At 43.8% G+C, this 18924-nt stretch overlaps 1 protein-coding gene across 2 annotated transcripts; it reads left to right on the plus strand.

The window, feature by feature from the left end:
• The first annotated feature begins 6358 nt into the window (after positions 1–6358).
• Positions 6359–17695, plus strand: tnfaip3 (tumor necrosis factor, alpha-induced protein 3). Of its 2 annotated transcripts, none has more exons than XM_080782433.1 (6): positions 6359–6480; positions 7729–7899; positions 8607–8787; positions 10178–11295; positions 11429–11646; positions 12737–17695. In XM_080782433.1, the coding sequence occupies exons 1-6, from the start codon at positions 6372–6374 to the stop codon at positions 13175–13177; spliced, it is 2238 nt and encodes a 745-aa protein (XP_080638559.1). In that variant the 5' UTR covers positions 6359–6371; the 3' UTR covers positions 13178–17695. The 2 variants fall into 2 exon arrangements, with proteins under 2 accessions (XP_080638559.1, XP_080638560.1); XM_080782434.1 differs by having other exon boundaries at positions 11456–11646.
• Positions 17696–18924: the final 1229 nt, after the last annotated feature.

Genomic DNA, 18924 nt, shown 5'->3' on the forward strand with positions numbered 1-18924 from the left:
GAAAGTTATATATATATATTTTTTAATTTTATCCCACGATTTTGTAACACATTTTTCACCCCTGTGTCAATTATCTAATGTGATTCTGGGCTCTACACACCCGCCGCCAACCTAGTCCCCATATATGGGGGACATGGGGAGAGCAACGGACTTGAACTCATGCTTCATTCATGTCTGAGTGTCCAAGTTGCTCCTTTTCACCTGACAGGGGGGAGTCAAACCAGTCTCTATATGGCGCTTCTCATTCCTGATGCTTGAATCATCCTCAGCAGGATCAACATCGCTCCTTATTGTAAAAGGTCTGGAGGAACTCTGACATTTGTGGGTCTAAATAATTATATAGACATTAAACGAGGATGAGCATTTAAACCCTCTTATTTCAGAAGTAGTACTGACTACAAAACCTTTAAACACACAAAGGATGTAAACTATACTGTATTACTGAACAAAACTCAGTTTGTCAAGAATTGCAGGGATAAATCAATTTACTATATTATGCAGTTACTAACGGGAGGTCTGACTTAAGGGCACCCCCCACCACCACCAAGACATGCCAGGTAGACAGAAGTCACATGCTATATTTTAAGATGCACTTTGACTTACATCATACACTTTCAAAAGTAGTCCAGTGTCTTCTCCCAGATAAACCATCAAGCAGCGAATGATGACCTCTCTGGTCTTGTTGATGTCAGGGTTGCTTGGAGACTGAAATTACAAAAGGAAACAAAGATTCAAGTTCATAATGCAAAAGATTCCACTGATCTAAAGTTGTTGTAAACACTGATTCAAACTAAAAGTGCATCTTCTTAACATATCAGGCTTAAAAGGAATCCCCTATGAAAATCATTCAGGTAATATGTCACTGTCTATATCCAATGAAAACACTTCCGGTAATTTTTCTGTCTAGGACACCAGCTGACTTCAGGAGGTCATTGTTCCCAGTAAATAAAGAAAATATATAGCACATGAGCCTACACATACACCTCCTACAACCACTACATCTTGCGTACTGTATGGATTAAAGTTCCAGAGGTGCCCACCCTTTTTTGATTTGAGAGCTACTTTCAAAATACTTGAAAAGAAAAGTATTGCATTTTGGGTTTGAGCTGACAGCCCCTTTTTGTTGTCAATTTAATACAAGTGGCAGATTATTCTTTTAACATTTAAATAATCACACCTATGTGAAGTGAGGGGTACTACCAACCCTGATCATCTTACATCATCGCAATATCATAACTTAACATCATATGCCGATTTGCTCAGTGACAGACAAAACAAACATTAAACTCTGTTCATTGGCAATGGCGTTTTTATGAAAGACAAACATTAAACCTGCATATAGCGCCCTTCAATAATATATTTTACAGCCGATCTACCTTTAGGGCACCCCTGAATTTACAAACAAAACGTGAATATGTTAAGCAGGGAGATTTATATGTACTGGTAGGCAACTTTTGTTAGGAAGAAGGAAGGCACTGGTCCTAAGTATTGACCTTGAAAAGTCACATCATTTCCAATCATGTTATTAAAACAGGCTCTAATTGTCAGAGTTTGCACCAGTGCCTTCCTTCTTCTACACTTACCAGTCCCAGACTGAACTTGGCTTGAGGTGTGTTGGAGCCGCTTTTGTTATGGGGGGGCATACTTTGGTTAGACATGGTCCGACTGGATTAAGGTTGGTGAGGGACAGGCCGGGGTGCGTTAAAACGACCAGATTAAGGTTGGTGAGGGGTGCGTTAAGGGTTGGGAGAGGGTTACGGTTAGGTTTAGGTGTGAGGGTGAGGGTTTGAGATATCGGACCAATGGTATGTCTAGCCAGACTAGTTTCCCCGTTTCCACTTTGTATGAGAAGCTACTATGATCCTGGTTGTAGATTAATCTTTAAATCCAACCTGCATCATACAGTCGTATCTCATAGTAATATGATCACAAAATGCCTGAAATAAAATAGCAAATATAATAATCAAAGAGTATTTGAACAATACCGTGAGTAGTATGGCCTGTAACTTCACCCCCATGGCTCCACCCTTGGTGTTGAAGAGGTCCATTAGACTAGGAGTGTACTCGTCGAGCTTAGACATGAATGTTGATTCAAGGGACAGCGTTGTTATCCTCAGGAACTCATCCACGATCTGAAAGACAAAACAATGGAACTATCTTACCTAAACATACAATACCATTTTATGAACTCCATTCATGCTGATAGCTAAATCATCTGACCGTACTGTCTGGTGTGGTCACATAAGCCTGAGTAGATGATAAAATGACAACCAAAAGATAAAGTGAAATATCCCTTTAACCTTTATCAAATGGCTACAAGAACTGTGTCAAGCCTGAGTCAAAACCAATAAGTTGAAGTGTAAATCTAGGACTCATAATGATGTACCGTATATGTTCAAACCACATATACCACATATTATTTTTTCAACAATAGCCAATTTAACATTATTTTAGATGGGGGTCTGCGGCCCAATGTACATTCATGTGGGGGTCTTTGACAGGAATGGTTTGAGAACAACTGAATTGCATGTACATTATACATACCTATTGATATGATTCAGTCAGTAGTTTAACCAGGAACCCTGCTCCTGGAATCCTGGAAACTGCATCTGAAGAGATATTTAGATTAACTTTTTTAATGTAATCAATACTATTATATACACATAACAGGGTACAACATAGCAGTGTTTCCTGTGTGTTATTATGTGGCCACCATGCAATCATAATGGGGGTTCCAGATGGTCCCCAGCTAAATGATGGAAAGCTGGCAACCAAATTGACCCTTGTAGATCAAATGGACGAGTAAGGGTCAGTTTGGTTTCTTTATACACTCAATTAGAATTACATTTTTGAGGGGCGCTAGCCTTTAGTTAGTCTTTAGTTCAATGTTTGTTTTGCAAACGCCATTGACAATGAAGGGAAAATTTACATCATAATGTAACTCATTACATCATATTGTCTCTTCATTGATAATGGCATTTAATGTTTGTGTTGGCACCGTTTGTTTTACATCACCAAACCAAATCAACATGAGTTAGACTTGAGAGCGCCCCTCACTTCACACAGGTGTGATTTTTGTTCTGCATTAGGTCGGAAGCCCCATACAGTAGCTCTAATCTAATGCAATGGCAGAAACGGCATTAGGTCTATGGACCTATGACTATAGGTAGGCTGCAACTTGAGTCTACAAATTGAAGAAATTAAATGCAGTCACATGTAATTCATAATTACTCACCTGAGTCACGTCCAAGAACAAGAATGTGAGCGGTGGGTGTAATCACAAGCAGAGTCCTGCAAAAATGAAAGTAGATTAGCATATATGCCCATTAAAAGGCATCAGCCAGCCTATAATGTTACATAAATGTTTCAAATAAACTAGTTCAGGTCACAGTTTTGCCTACTGTCAGCTGATATTAAATTAAATTTCAGAATGGTAGACCAAAATTATTGCCACAACCCATAGCCAGAACCACAGAATAAAGTCCAAACCTTAAAGTAAGCCCAAATCACTTTGGGTTTATCCAAATTAATTCCTAATTATTATTATCATCATCATTATTAATTTTATGTTATATTTTTACACTGAGGTGCCCACAACGTTTAGGTGCCCTGTCCCCAACCTTCCTGCACCCTTTTGCAATGTGAAATGCCACTGAATGTGTAATAGTTTTCCACTTTGCTTGTCTTTATATGGGAAAATGAACCCCCAACTTGTGAAAGCTCTCACTCACAGCCTGCATATTTCTGCTTGCTGAAAATAACTGATCCACAAGCTCACAACGTGTCACGGACGTGACGGGTTGTAAGCTTGTAGATCAGCTCGCATTTTCAGCACGACAAGTTTAACTCAGTGTTTTTGGGTCGGGACACATGTTCTCATTTGTGCTGTATATCTGGCTGTGACTACAGTGACTGTCTGCGTGCATCACAGAGCCTCATCATCCAGTTGTGAGCTGTGCGCTCCCATATAGACTGTATGCGCGCTCCATAGATTGATTACATTAAATTCGTGACGGATTTGGGTTTATTGGTGGGTTTTATAACTTTAAAACAAGGGACACACAGTCACATGCACACACTGGATAAATGTTATACATGAAGTCACATCAAATCATGACAGAGCAGACGGGTTCCATCAATGGATCACACGACAGACGACATGTTTCAGTTTCAGCCAGGGCTAAACTAAACTTGCAGACAGTAACACAAAACAATGTTCAGCTGCTACAGCAACTTATAATAAACATCTTACCTTTCTTTGGGGAAAATGGTCCAAGTTTATATAGTTCCAGACGAAAGAAAGAAAATACAAGCAGGAGGCCAGCAGCTAGAAGTTCCAACACCTGCACCGTGTTGAACTGATTGGGGCAGTGATTAACATCTACATACAACCAATGAGTAAAATCTACTCATTTTCTACATCTATCGTTTTTAGTGACACATATAATTAAATTCTAGTCAGTTATGGAGAGCTGATTTTATTCAGACAACATTGTGTAAATGCAATTCATAAATAACTAAAATTGGTATGAAAACACCTTCTCCCATATGAATAAAACTTACATAATTCCTGCATAATTGCAATGACTCAACAATACAATTAAATTCTACTCAGTGATTCCTACCTGATTTTATGCAAAGAAAGTTGAGTAAAATACAGTGCATTATATTGTTTAATTCAGCTCAATTTCATTGTAAACGGCACACAGTCCTTTTTATAAGCAACATGAATACATATTTATTAATTAAATATTACTTCAGCCCAGTCTCACTTTTTAGGGTGTAGGGTAGGTACCCTCACATGTTCTCCCTGTGTCCCCTAGGGTAGGTACCCTCACATGTTCTCCCTGTGTCCCCTAGGGTAGGTACCCTCACATGTTCTCCCCGTGTCCCCTAGGGTAGGTACCCTCACAAAAAAAAACATGCAGTAATCCTGGTCTCTATACTTCCTCCCCCTGGTCAGCCTGAAAGAGGGGAAATGAACTGGTTAGAAATAACGTGTTCCTTCCACCGGGAAACTCTCCCCTGTGAGGGGGGGGAGAAACATGAGCTCAGTTCTGGGCTCTCCCCAGGTTGGCAGCCTGGTATATTCGCCACCGGGTGGAAAAAACCCCAACCGAAGCGAATCTTCACGTCCTGCCCTGACTCCCGCATGTTGTCTCCCGATGTTGTCCCCGGAAACCCCCCGGAAATGTTTTGGCTGTTTGGTTTTATTCCTCCAGTTCCAACTGAACTGTGACCACCGGACTCGGCAGCGGTGGGAAAAAACAATATACCAACCCTTTGCATAGACATAGGAACACATTTTATATAGCAATTTTTTTTCGTGACATAAATTATATAGTAGCAGGAATTATGTTGAATATATTGAACCGAGCCGTCTTGGGGGAACGAGCGGGTCCATTTGGTTACTGTCAGTCTACAGCCAATCGGTGCGTTGACCTTCACCGAAGTGAAGCGAATGAAGCAACTGGAAACAAATATATACAAAGTATAGCTTCAGGTTTGAACGCACCTTTAGGGAAAAAAAAACATTTCTCTGAAATATACATTCTATAAGCTCATAGCAGATATACAAGCTCACCTCATACTGTAAAGCGCTTCACTTCACGCCATGCTATGAACTTCTGCTATTTTTGAATAGCCAAAGTGTAAAATAATCATTAAGGTAGGCCTAGTTAGAATCTAAAAGGACACAGATGCTATTCCGGTTTTAATGGGTTAAGACCTTTACAGTAGCTAAAATGGTATATATTTCCCAATGATTCTAGGTCTGGGCTAGTAGGTTTGCTGAAGTTTTCTTCTGCAAACTAGAGCCATCTTCTGCTTTTTCTGTATTTTATGTGTATTGTACATCCCCCATATACAGTAGTTGGTTTTGGGGATATTTTAAGGAACAACAGTGAGGTAGTTTATCATCTTTTCGTACTTAGTTTAGACAGTACTTGGTTTAGACTAGTCATTGGTTAGACCAGTCATTAGTCCTACAACTACAACCTATATCTCAAACCCTCACCCTAAACCTAACCTCCCACGGGGCAGCAGCACACCTAAACCTAACCTTCACCCATGTCTAACCTTATGACTAGTCTAAACTAAGTATGCACCCCGTTTTATGTGGTTTGTTTCATTTATTTGTGAAATTATTTGATGTACTTTTATTATTGCTTACATTTAAAAGTGTGTGTGTGTGTGTGTGTGTGTGTGTGTGTGTGTGTGTGTGTGTGTGTGTGTGTGTGTGTGTGTGTGTGTGTGTGTGTGTGTGTGTGTGTGTGTGTGTGTGTGTGTTTGTGTGTGTGTGTGTGTGTGTGTGTGTTGTCTGGCACAACAACGCTCAGAACTGGGAGGAGGAGTGGGAGAAGATAGTGAAGATGGCGTCCCCCGTCTCCAGCAGCAACGGCCTCCAGTTTGACTCTCTGGAAGACATCCACATCTTCGTCCTCTCCAACATCCTCCGCAGGCCCATCATTGTTATTGCCGGTACGGTTAAAACCCATTCTGACCTGAGATCAGATTCTAAAAAATGTCTTCTACATCCTGACAGTTTACCATTCTGTCCTGAGATCAGATTAAAAAAAATGTCTTCTACATCCTGACAGTTTTCTGAAAAAAGCCAAGTTTCCATGTCAGTCGCGCTTCGATTTTTCAAAAATAGCAGATCTACAAGCTCGTAGCGCGCCAATCGGTGGCGCGCTATGAGCTTGTAGATCTGCTATATTTTTCAATAGTTGAAGCATGACATGATGCTAACACCAAAACACGCCTATAGTCGTCAAACACTCACAAAGCTGCATTGAAACACAGGTTTTTTTAATACATAATAATTCATACCACACCTGCACACCATGTCGTATCACTGTCTCACTCGCCCCGAAAACATTACGAGAAGAATTGCCCAAGTGCAGCCATCTGCATTTCGCACGTGAAGTTGAGATCTGATCTCTGTTTATTACGGGATGTATTTTTTATGTTGGCTGTAAAAAGTATTCCGGCTAAATAATATCTTGTTACAATAAAGATGCATGTTCATGCCAGGTGTGAGGAAGGGCCCCATGCATTGTGTTGTGTGTCATCGTTGAATTAGTCATTGTGTTTCACAGCATCCCCTCAAATCTGTTTTGGTTGGCACTTGTTTGGCTCTGTGAACTATAGATGGGTTCAAAACATGAAAAAAAAACATCCCCCTTAACCCATTTTGGACTGAGGTCGATTAAAAAAAAAGGCTTCTAAATCCTAATTTTTCTATGTCAGCGGTGCTCAACCTTTTTCATGGCAAGGACCCCCAGAATCATCATATCTTTCATACAACAGCCACTTTTCTCATTGAATTTGGAACCGTTTTTCACCCTAGTCTGGTGACAAGTGATTAAATTTAACTTCAACGCGAATGTGAAATGTGGCCATTTATATTTTAGGCTGATGTCTTTTGAGTCACCTTTCGCTCACAGTCTGTGTCTGTACCTTTAAAAACTCTTTCAGCGCCACCTGGTGGTCACCAGTTTTGGCTTTTTGTTGCCAATTAGCCCATTATAAAAAAAATAAAGAAAATGTAATTATATTATGCATGTAATGTGCATGTCATCACCTGTACACCAGATTATAGGAATTTTCTAAATATGGATAAAAAAAAGGGAAAAAAAACCTCGTCTTATCGTCCACGGCAATCAGTGCATAATTGGATTCCAAACTCGTCCTATAACGTCTCTGGCACTTACACTGTTTTAACAGACCAGGTGTTGAGGAGTATGAAGTCCGGTTCCTCCTTCTCTCCTCTGAATGTCGGCGGGATCTACCTGCCCCTCCACTGGCCGCCCGCAGAGTGCTACAAGTACCCCGTAGTGCTGGGCTACGACTCGCAGCACTTCGCTCCGCTCATCACCATTAAAGACAGTGGACCAGGTATAGGAAACAAACATCAGTATATATAGCTGTGTTGTGTGAGAGAGTTGCACCATGACTAGACAAATGAACAAAGTTCTGCAGCCCTCGAAATGAAGACATACAAGTATTTTTATTGAAGTTTGCACATAGGACAGGACAGACAGAACATGATACAGAACAAAACAACAACACCAGTACTCAACATTGTGTGTAAAAGTCTGAAATGCAATGTAAAAAAAAAAACACAAATTGTATATTAACCCATTCTGACCTGAGATCAGATTCATACGAGTTTTCAACTGGACACACACTGGTCTGATTAACCCATTCTGACCTGAGATCAGATTCTAAAAAATGTCAGTCGTTCTTCGATTTTTCTAAAATAGCAGACCTACAAGCTCGTAGCGCGCCACTCGGTGGCGCGCTACGAGCTTGTAGATCTGCTATTTTTCAATAGCTAAAGCATGACATGATGCCGACACCAAAAGGGGTTCCCGTTCAGAATGGGTTAATGAAATCAACTATAACTGTAATAAAATACCAAAAAAAAGGGCCAATGACTACGTAGAAAATACTACCGCAAAGTAGGTTGACATACATGTATGATAGAGTGGAAACAGATACCATAGTATTTTTAGAACTCTGGGAAACATCGAGTAACAGCATTTGAGGTGTTTCTTTGTTGTTTTTTTCCCCCATGTTAAATGTGTGCATTTTGTCCCCAGAGATCCGCGCGGTGCCGCTGATAAACCCCGGCCGGGGGGGCTTTGAGGAGCTGAAGGTCCATTTCCTGATGGAGAAGGAGACGCAGCAGAGAGACAGGCTGCTCAAAGACTACCTGCAGCTGATAGAGATCCCCGTCATAGGCCTGGGCCACGACGCCACGCGCATCATCAACGCTGCACGGTACGTCGTTACGCCCCCTCTGACCCTATGGGTGAAGGAATGATGTTAAGAGTGTGGCCACCGTGTCAATACGGTCAATTCTACAACAGGTCGTTTCGAGGAAGCAATACTGATTGGTTTGAAACGGCTTCTTGCCGTGGATCAGACCAGCACCGTTCACCGCCTAATCAAAACAAAGAATTCAGCTGCTCTGTTTTCCCAGAGCGCTAGCAAACTCGGTGGCTAGGCTGGGCTAGTTTCTTGGGACGTTTGTGGTCGTAGTGACTACATCTGTCATTAAAAAAAAAAAAAAATCAGCGATTTTCTTAGTTTTAAGGGTAACTGTTGTAGAATTGCAATATTACACTCGAGGGTGTGGTTTAACGTGATTATTGCCACTTCAGTGATGTTTGCGGAACTCGACTTCGTCTCGTTCCTTACCGCATCACTGTCGTGGCAATAATCACGTTAAACCACACCCTCTTGTGTAATATTGCTTAATTACACACTGTGGCTCAGTAATGAAGGAAAAACCCTGTACTTTTCGGGACATGAATCTCAATCGGTGACACAATAGCCATGTTGTGACCTAAACTGTTATAATAATGATAGACTTTATTTATATAGCAGCACCTTTTATGACATGAATGCAGCCCAGAGTGCTTTACAGAGCAATAAAGAAAAGCAAAAACACAAATATCATTAAAACAATAGCAAAAAGAAAAGAGATTAAAAATCAACAAAAAGCTAGAGTGAAGAAATAGGTCTTGAGCTGTGCTTTAAAGGACCACTTTTCAACTTCTCTTCCTATAATTGGTCCTAACTAATGTTCATGATGAAATTCCAACTTTTTTTCCTACTCAGTCTGTCTCATAGGAGGGCTGTGGGCAGTTCATAACTTCAGAATCCCGTCCACCAGTGACATCATCGATGGTGAATCCAAGCTAATAGAAACGGCAGGCTTTCTTTTCCTGAAAAGTTGCAATGCAAAAGTTCTCACGATAATAAAAATCTAAATATATTTTAAAACAAATCTTGTTTAAAAAAAAAAAATCTGCCTAATGATGATGTCACTGGTGGACGGGTGTCCGGACTGCCCAAAGCCCTCCTATGAGACACAGACCGAGTAGGAAAAAATGGTGGTGTTTTATCATGAACATTAGTGAGGACCAATTATATGAAGAGATGTTGAAAAGTGGTGAAGTGGTCCTTTAAAGCTGTCTACAGAGAGGCTGCCTGTCTAAGGTGTAAAACGGGAGTATATTCCAAGCCATCAGCCAGACCCGTCTAGACTAGTAAAACATTGATAACAGTTGGAAATAATAAGGGACGAGTGGGAATTGTTCTAGAGTTCTAGGTATTTTAAATTGTCTCTCTCTCTCTCTCTCTCTCTCTCTCTTATATCCCCCAGACTGGACGAGGGCAACCTCCCCGAGGACATGAACCTGATGGAGGACTACCTGCAGCTGGTCAACCACGAGTACCAGCGCTGGCAGGAGGACAAGGAGCAGGCGTGGGCCGCGCAGCCCCAGCGGCCGCCGCCCTTCTCCGTCTCGCAGCTCTCGCTCATCGAGATCCGCTGTGCCACGCCGCGCTGCACCTTCTACGTCTCCGTGGACACGCAGCCCCACTGCCACGAGTGCTTCGAGAAGAGGCAGGCGCCCACGCCCTGCACGCCGGGGCTGCGGATAGTGGAGGCGAAGGGCACCGTGGTGCAGGGCGGCGGGGGGGTGCTGGTGGTGGGCACCATGTGCCAGGCGACGGAGGCGAGCTCCCGGGGGGGAGGAGGAGGAGGAGGCCGGAGCGCCGGCAGCCCCCCGTCGCCTTCCTCCTCGAGTCCCCGCTCGGCGGCCCCGCCCACGGCCCCCAGCCTGAGCCTGTACAGCGAGACCCACGCCATGAAGTGCAAGGCGCCCGGCTGCCTCTTCACCCTGAGCGTGGAGCACGACGGACTCTGCGAGCGGTGCTTCAACTCCAGGCAGCAGGCCCCCCGGGGGGGCCACGGAGGAGGAGGAGGAGCCCCTCCTCCTCCTCCTCCCGGGACTGGGACGTCGGCCGCCGCCGCTGCAGCGGCGGGACCCCCGCCGGGCCCCAACAACGGCGGGGGGGCACCCCCCCCCGTGGCGGTGCTGGCCCCCCAGGGCCCGGCAGGCTGGACCCAGTGGGGAGGGGGGGGAGGGCGCGAGGCGGAGACGGAGCGCTGCAGCATGTGCAGGCAGGAGGCGTTTAGGATATTCAATGGCCTGTGCCCTCCCTGCATGCAGAGGCAGCAGCAGGCGCCGGAGAGGGGCGAGCCGCAGCAGAGCAACGCCGCGAGGACCGAGGCCTCGTCGTCCTCCTCCTCCTCGGCCTGGAACCAGACGAGAGACTCGGAGCGGCCGGTCCTCCTCGCCGTGGCCCCCGGGCACACTTCGGCCTGGCACGCGCCGCTGGCGCGGCCCTGCAAAAGGTCCGGCTGCCAGTTCTTCGGGACGCCGGAGAAGTTGGGATTCTGCACTATCTGCTACGTGGACTATCAAACCAACCACCGTAAGTCTCGGAAAAACAAAAACCTTTTCCCCCGTTAAGATCTCAGATTCTTAGAAAACAGTCACGCTGCTGTTGCACTCCTTCCATGTGGCCTTTCTCTTTTGACATCATGAATGTTTGGTTTCCCTTCCAGACCTGACCCCTCCCCCTCCTCCCCCAGCCCCAGTCCAGAGCCGCCATGCCTCGGAGGCGGGGTTTCAGAACGCCATGAGGTGTCGGGGCTCCGGCTGCGGCGCCGTGGGCAAGGCCATGCTGGAAGGCTACTGCAACAAGTGCTACGTGAAGGAGCAAAGCACGCGGCTCAACCAGGCGGCGCAGCGCACGCCTCACTCCCCTCCTCCTCCGGTTATGGTAGGTCTGCCGTTCCTTCTAACCCCCCCCCCCCCCATATGCCCTCCTCTCCTTTTGTCATCTTTTTGTTTGACATTTTTAAGGGACCAAGAAGTCCCGAAGGGACTTTATAGTCACTTATTGTTTTAACACAGTTAAAATCTATCTCCCAGGATTTTTGATCAAAATGCACGAAAACGTATACATGTGAACTTTGGACCTATGCGGACAAAATAATCGTAGTAAAAAACATTAAGTGAAAAAGTGAAAACGTTTTTATGAGCCAATAAAAATAGCTGTTTTGTGAAAATTCTTCTTCTGCCCCTAATGCAGTCATATGCTAATGTCACTTTACAGTATAGTAGAGGGTCATGCCAAATAGCACTGAAAGCAGTCGTACTCCTATTGGCCAAAGGGGGGCGCTATAGATTTTGAACAGGCATAACTCATGCTTTGTTTGGCCAAAAGTCAGGGCACTTGTTTCCACATGTTCCTTGACTCATGGGGAACACATCTGTCACTTTGACGTAAGCTCTGCCCTCCGATTTTGAGTAGTTTGAAAAATGCTTATATCTGATTTTCTGTGTAGGACTTTCGTGAAAAGTCCTACACACAATCTATGGAACATTATCTGAAATCCCGGTTGAAGAGAAGTTTGTATACGTGAAAACATGAACATCGAACACACTGTAGTAATGGACAATGCTCCCAGAAACCAGGACACACGTAATTGTTATCGAAAACACTGAATGGTTTTGCTGTTTACAATGAAGTAAAAGATTGTCTCCGTGTAGCTCAGTCAGTAGAGCTCTTGCCCTTTGGACCACAAGGTTGTGTGTTCAAATCCGGGTGCTGACAACTCGGCCCATGATTCCTATTTGTGCATATTGTTCTCATTGCGTATCGTCTTCAATCTTGGTCCCGCCTTATCGCTGCTTGCAGCTATATTTCTTTCTTTCTTTCTTTCCTGCAACTACATTTTATCTCCCCGAAAGGACCTACAACAGGTCCTTCTGTAAGATAACTCATTTCCTGGATCCAGTAAAGTTCAGGTTGTCTAACCCCAACCCCCCCTTCTCTCTCTCTCTCTCTCTCTCTCTCTCCGTCTCAGCGGGACAGAGCGGCCAAGCCCAGATTGTCCCAGCAGTCCCAGCAGACCCAGCATTCCCAACAGACCCAGCATTCCCAGCATTCCCAACAGACCCAACAGACCCAGCATTCCCAACAGACCCAACAGTCCCAACAGACCCAACAGACCCAACAGACCCAACAGACGCAACAGACCCAACAACAGACCCAACAACAGTCCCAACAGAGCCAGTGTCGGCGGAGTGGCTGCAGCAACGTGTCGCCGGGCTGCACGGACCTGTGCCCGGAGTGTCACACGCGGGGCCAGGGCAGGGAGGGGGGGGGCCGGCGGGCGCCGGCGCAGGCGCCCAAGGAGAAGGCGAGGCAGCGGTGCCGGACGCAGGGCTGCGACCACTACGCCAACGCGGACAAACAGGGCTATTGCAACGAGTGCGACCACTTCAAGCAGATCTACCGCGGGTGACACGCGGCCCACCGCGCCACGCGCGCCACGCAGACAACCGTGACAATGTTGCATCGCTAGCACGCTATGAGCGCGGATGCCCCCTGCACCCTACCCCCCCCCTCCCCCATGCGCCGGGCGCCCCCCACCCCCCACCCCCATGCCAGTCAATGCACCTCTGATCACTGACTTACTAACTAGCTAGTGACTAACTAGTAACCTTATGGCCTGAAAATGTAATCTCCTCCATGTAGAATGTGAAGACGCTGTGTGTGTACATGGGGAGAGTGTGTGTGTGTGTGTGTGTGTGTGTGTGTGTGTGTGCGTGCGACCGTGCGTGTGCATTTGCAGTAGACTTGGCCTCCAGAATACCTCTTTGTGCAATTATCATCATCTGACCTGCGGTGTACAGTCACAGGGTGAGAGGTTTGGCTATACGTGACAAAGCAACTGACTTAAGCTCTTGTGTACAGTATGTATTTAGGGGTACGTAGCGGACCGTGCCGGACAAAATGATTGTATGTTGACATGAAAAGCATCTGACATTGCTTTCTAGACCACAGCCAAGGATTCTATACCCCCCTTTCTATCTGTCTGTCTGTCTGTCTGTCTGTCTGTCTGTCTGTCTGTCTGCCTACCGTACCTATCTATCCAATTGTCTGCCTGTCTAGCATTCAGTCTGTATAGCGTGAGGGACACAGAAGATGAATCTGGCCAAGCCCAAAAGTAGACTAAGCACAGTGACAAAAACTGGACCACATGATTTTAACTTTTAACCCATTTAGACCTGACGTCGACAAAATGACAGTTTTCTGAAAAACCTATGTTTCTATGTCAGTCAAACTATTTCATGTCAAGGACATTATATGTAATTGGCCCGCCGACCCCCATCTGAAAGTAATTATTTGAGTAAACATTTGAGTTAAAAACATTGGCTCTGAAAGATTATATTCAAAGACTTGCGCCACATTTTCACGATTTTTCTAAAATAACAGACCCACAAGCTCGTAGCGCGCCACTCGGTGGCGCGCTACGAGCTTGTGGATCTGCTATTTTTCAACAGCTAAAGTATAACATAATGCTTAAAACACCAACAGGGGTTAAACTGTAACGTCTGCCTGCCCCTGGGCTGATAAAAAGAGATGGGATGCCCTATACAGTCGCATCCAATTAGTTCAGGATACCTGAATCAGCCATTATTAATCTGCCCCAGAGAATAGTTTTGAAAAGTATTTCAGATGATGTTTACCATTAGGCTTTAGTGCACCAAATTCAAACAATCAATTCAAGTTGGACTATTTAAAAACAATAAGTACAAGTAAATGGTAATTAGGTCTTGGGTTTTATTTAATTGTCTTAATTAAATTAATCAGGTCATGTTGTGAGTCTTGGGTCGACTGAGTCATGAAGCCTGTATACACTCAGCAAAGCTGAGTGTATATGTATAGGCTTACGGACCACGAAACTCATTTTTTATCCCAAATGCTTAAAAGAAAAATCTAAACCGAAGCAATATGGAAAGTGCAAAGAGACTGTGGTGTCTAGAATCAGCGTCAAACAGACAGGGCAGACTGCTGCTATAGTTCTGGTGCTACTGTACATACTGTACATGTACAGAAATACAAGCCTCTTCATTATTGTAGCCCAACGCAGTGGCGGTGTGTGTGTGTGTGAGCAAAGACATGTCAGAGAGAATACAGTATAGAAACATAGGACTTGTTCTTTTTTCTTATCCTCCGAGGGTCGTCCCTCGCTTTCCCTTTCTTTCTCCCAACTCTCCCAGAAACAGAATATGTTGCCTTTGGTTGTTGTTTTCCTGTTCACTTAACTGTTGACCACTGAATCACCTACAGACACATACATTTACACTTGCATAGTGCATACACACACACACCAACGCACACGCGCATGCGGGGCACACACACACACACACACACACACACAGTCACACACACACACACACACACACACACACACACACACACACACACACATTGATCTTGACGCTGTCAGGAGAGGATAACCGGAAGGGAGAAACAAAAATAACGATATGAACAACCTTGCCGCCATGCACATGCAAGCATGCACGCACATACATGGACACACCTCTGTATACGATTGTAGACGCCCCCCACCCCAGCCCAACTGCAGCAGTGTGATTAGAAGGTAAACAAATAAAAGCGAGGAACACACCCTTTCCTTCAGCTATCAGCTTCAGTTTTCAAAACGCTCAGACAGCAATCCCTCCTGTTGCCTGCTCTGGCTGACCTATATGTCTTATCTGAATGTGTTTTTGTGCTGCTGCTGCTGCTGCTTCTCTACAGCACAGTCTCTCGAGGCTGATCCTCGATCAGCTTTGCCTTCAAGTATAGTGTTTGAAATCCTATATGGAATCCCCCCCCCCACAAAATGCTTTCTGAATACGGGACAGCATTGTAGGACCTTCGAACCCCGATGCCTCATCTCTAGTACACACACACACACACACACACACACACACACACACACAGTAAAGTCCTCTGTGTTCATTTAACTCTGAGAGTTTACAAATGTAACCGCATTGTAGACTGTCAAGAGTTATACAAATGAATACTGAGGATTTTGCTGTGCACATGCACACAGAGCACATCACGCACCACACGTCACGTGTCTGAAATGTGACAAACTGACATTCCTGGTTTTTGTTGTTTATTTTTTCTTCAGATTTTAATATATTTGAATAATGTTTTGGGTTATTTTTTTTTCCCCCTGCCAAAAACAACTGATATGTGCCATCATCTACCAAACGGTTGTCACCACCTTAAAGGTATATTCAGTGATTTCACTTAATTCAAATATCACTTATTTTTTTGTTTTGTTGTGATAATCCTCTCTACTATAGAGTGTGCTGACCATATAAAAAAACCTTAGGTTTCGTTTTTGACTCTCTATCCTGATTGGACGAAGGCTTAGGTCCCACAGCCAAAAACGAAACCTAAGGTTTTTTGAGTGAAATCACTGAATATACCTTTAAGAAATGGTCAGCCTGTACCATTCTAGAGAACTAACTGCTGTGTGGATAAGACATGGAGCCATAGATATACTATAGCCTGGTTTATATTTGGGTGCGCGCCTAAAATAGCTATAATAAGGTCAAGGTCACGGTAAACTTTATTGTCCACGAGGGAAATTTGTCTTGGGCTTTCACCCCGGCTACAGCCACACACATAAAACATCAATGACAACAAAAATACATTACAGAGGAAGACACGACATTACACAATTGCACACATGATGTGGATAATCAGGCCTCACGTATAGTTACCGCTGTTTCAGAGCCTCGTTCAGCATAAGCTCACAATGCGCTGCATCATGATGCATTCTACAGCTTATACAGGTAGATGGGCTATTTATCGGTATGCAGGCTGGCACGCAACAAAGTATTAATCGGGGCATATCTCTCTACACAACTTTAGGTAACACTTTAAAACCCATTTAGGCCTGACGTCGAAATTAAACAAAAAAATCTTCTAAATCTTCCAGTTTTCTGAAAAAAATATTTTCAAAAATAGCTAAATTATAACAATGTTTAAAACACCAAAAGGGGTTCCCGCCCCAAAATGGGTTTTAAAACAGAGCCCTCAGTCTCAATGCCTTCCCATGCAGTGTATAATCCACCAAAACGAGAGACAATTTCATCACAATTACAGACTTAAGTTGTTCAAACAAAAGTACAGACATTTGTATCATCAAAAGCAAAACCTAAATTAATTCATGAATTTAACTCAGTCCTTGTTCACGACAGGCGCTTTGTCGTAGACAGACGCCTATGTAGTAAAATGCTCAGTGTTAAAAGGTTCCATGCAGACTGGACGTGTTTTGCGGGAAAAAACGCAGCTAAAAATCCAAAAAAACGCAGCAGTGTGCAGACAATAGACACCTACTCCTATACTCTTGAGAATGCAACAACAACAAAAATAAGCTTTACTCTCAAAGAGTTATACATTTTTACTGTGTATACCTATGGCTCCGGCTTAGAAATGTGTAGACAAAACGGGCTCCCGGTTCTTGCCTTTTTTTTGTTCAGCTGTTGTATCATCAGCTGTCGGGCCCAGCCCAGCCCAAGCGCCGACAGCATATATGTAGATCTCTCTCTCTCTCTGTGTGCTTTAATCACCTCTAGACAAACCTTAATCAATTATAAGGCCAATTAGCGGTCTACTCGTTAAGCCTCTCCTCCCTTCAAAGTTTTGGGAACGGAGCAGTGGGGTGGTGGGGGGGGGGGGGACATGAATGGGATGACATCACAGAGTTGCACATGACTTCTTGTCTTGTCTTGGTTACAGGCAGAACGTCGGCGTTTGAAAGCGGGTGTCACGCGAAAAAAAAGAGGAGAGAAAAAAAATAAACGTGAACACGGTGTGGAAGTTTTCTTTCATCATGTGACCTTTCAAACGATAGGGTATTGTATGAAAAAAAAGGCCTTGTTTTATTTGTCGAGTATTTATTCATATGGAAATATTATCTGTATTGTGTGATTCAATAATTATTTATATGTTGTCCTGCAAATGAATTATTTTTTATTACGAAATCTGATATTTGCCTCGTCTGCTTCTTAATTGCGTGTGTGTGTGTGTGTGTGTGTGTGTGTGTGTGTGTGTGTATGTGTGCGCGTGCGTGCGTGAATGTTGGGAGGGGTGAGAGAGCACTTCAGTTAGTTTATATTCTGCTATGGTGTAGAATATTCTGGTATAGTGTGTAGTGTTTGTCCTAACACAAACATTAAATGCCATTGACAATGAATGCAGAATTTACGTGATTATGTGTACGAGCAAATAGGCTATTTCGGTCTTACACAAATTCCCGTTATAACAATGAAGGTTGAAGCAATAGACAGTTCGAGAAAATAGACATGTTACGTCATGATGACAAATTCTCTGACACAATATATACTAGACTTCTAATTCTTGTTGGAGATTACTTTAAAGTGGCGATACAGAAAGACAAACTATATGACAACTATAGGGTGTATATAAATAATGTTAATTTAATATTACTTTCGTATTTTTGCTTTCATGGACGACGTACGATGATAAGAGCGCCCCTCACTTCACACAGGTGTGATCTTTGCGTAACAATTTAGATCCAGACCTTATTTTAGTTCAGAATAGAAAAGAAAAAACGTTTTTTTCTGTGTTGCCACAGAATGTGTGTCAGACGGCCATGCTTGTTACACTAGGATACATACAGTATACATGCACGCCACACACACACACACACACACACACACACACACACACACGTTTTCAACATTGCACTCATATTACAGCATCTCCTCACTGCCTCATGCTATGTGTTGCCTAACACTGAGAGGCCGTGGCTGCACAGTCTGTCTCCAGAGTAGGATGCTGAACTCTAATCTATACTTCGTCATACGAGCATGTCACTGAGCAAGAGTATAACTGAGGCCAAAGGGGTGGGCAACCATTTTTGGCCATGATCACTAGGATCACTAGATCACTAGATAGGCTGTTTTCCAATGGTGTGATGCTCATCCAATGCCAGGCAGTGCTTTTTTTTGTTATTATAGACTGCTAATTAGAATAATACAAGCATATTATAAGTCAATAATAATAAAGCCTATAACAAAGATGAAGCACAATAATAATAATGAACCACATGAACCCTATATGGCATTAGCGGATTGATCTACCCTCACATTTTGCCACGCTTGCAGATCATCTATAACAGTGAAGATAATAGTGTAGAAGGAAAAAAAGGAGGGTTCA

Source organism: Protomyctophum bolini (assembly GCF_963924005.1).
Source record: "Protomyctophum bolini genome assembly, chromosome: 14".
Taxonomy (NCBI): domain Eukaryota; kingdom Metazoa; phylum Chordata; class Actinopteri; order Myctophiformes; family Myctophidae; genus Protomyctophum; species Protomyctophum bolini.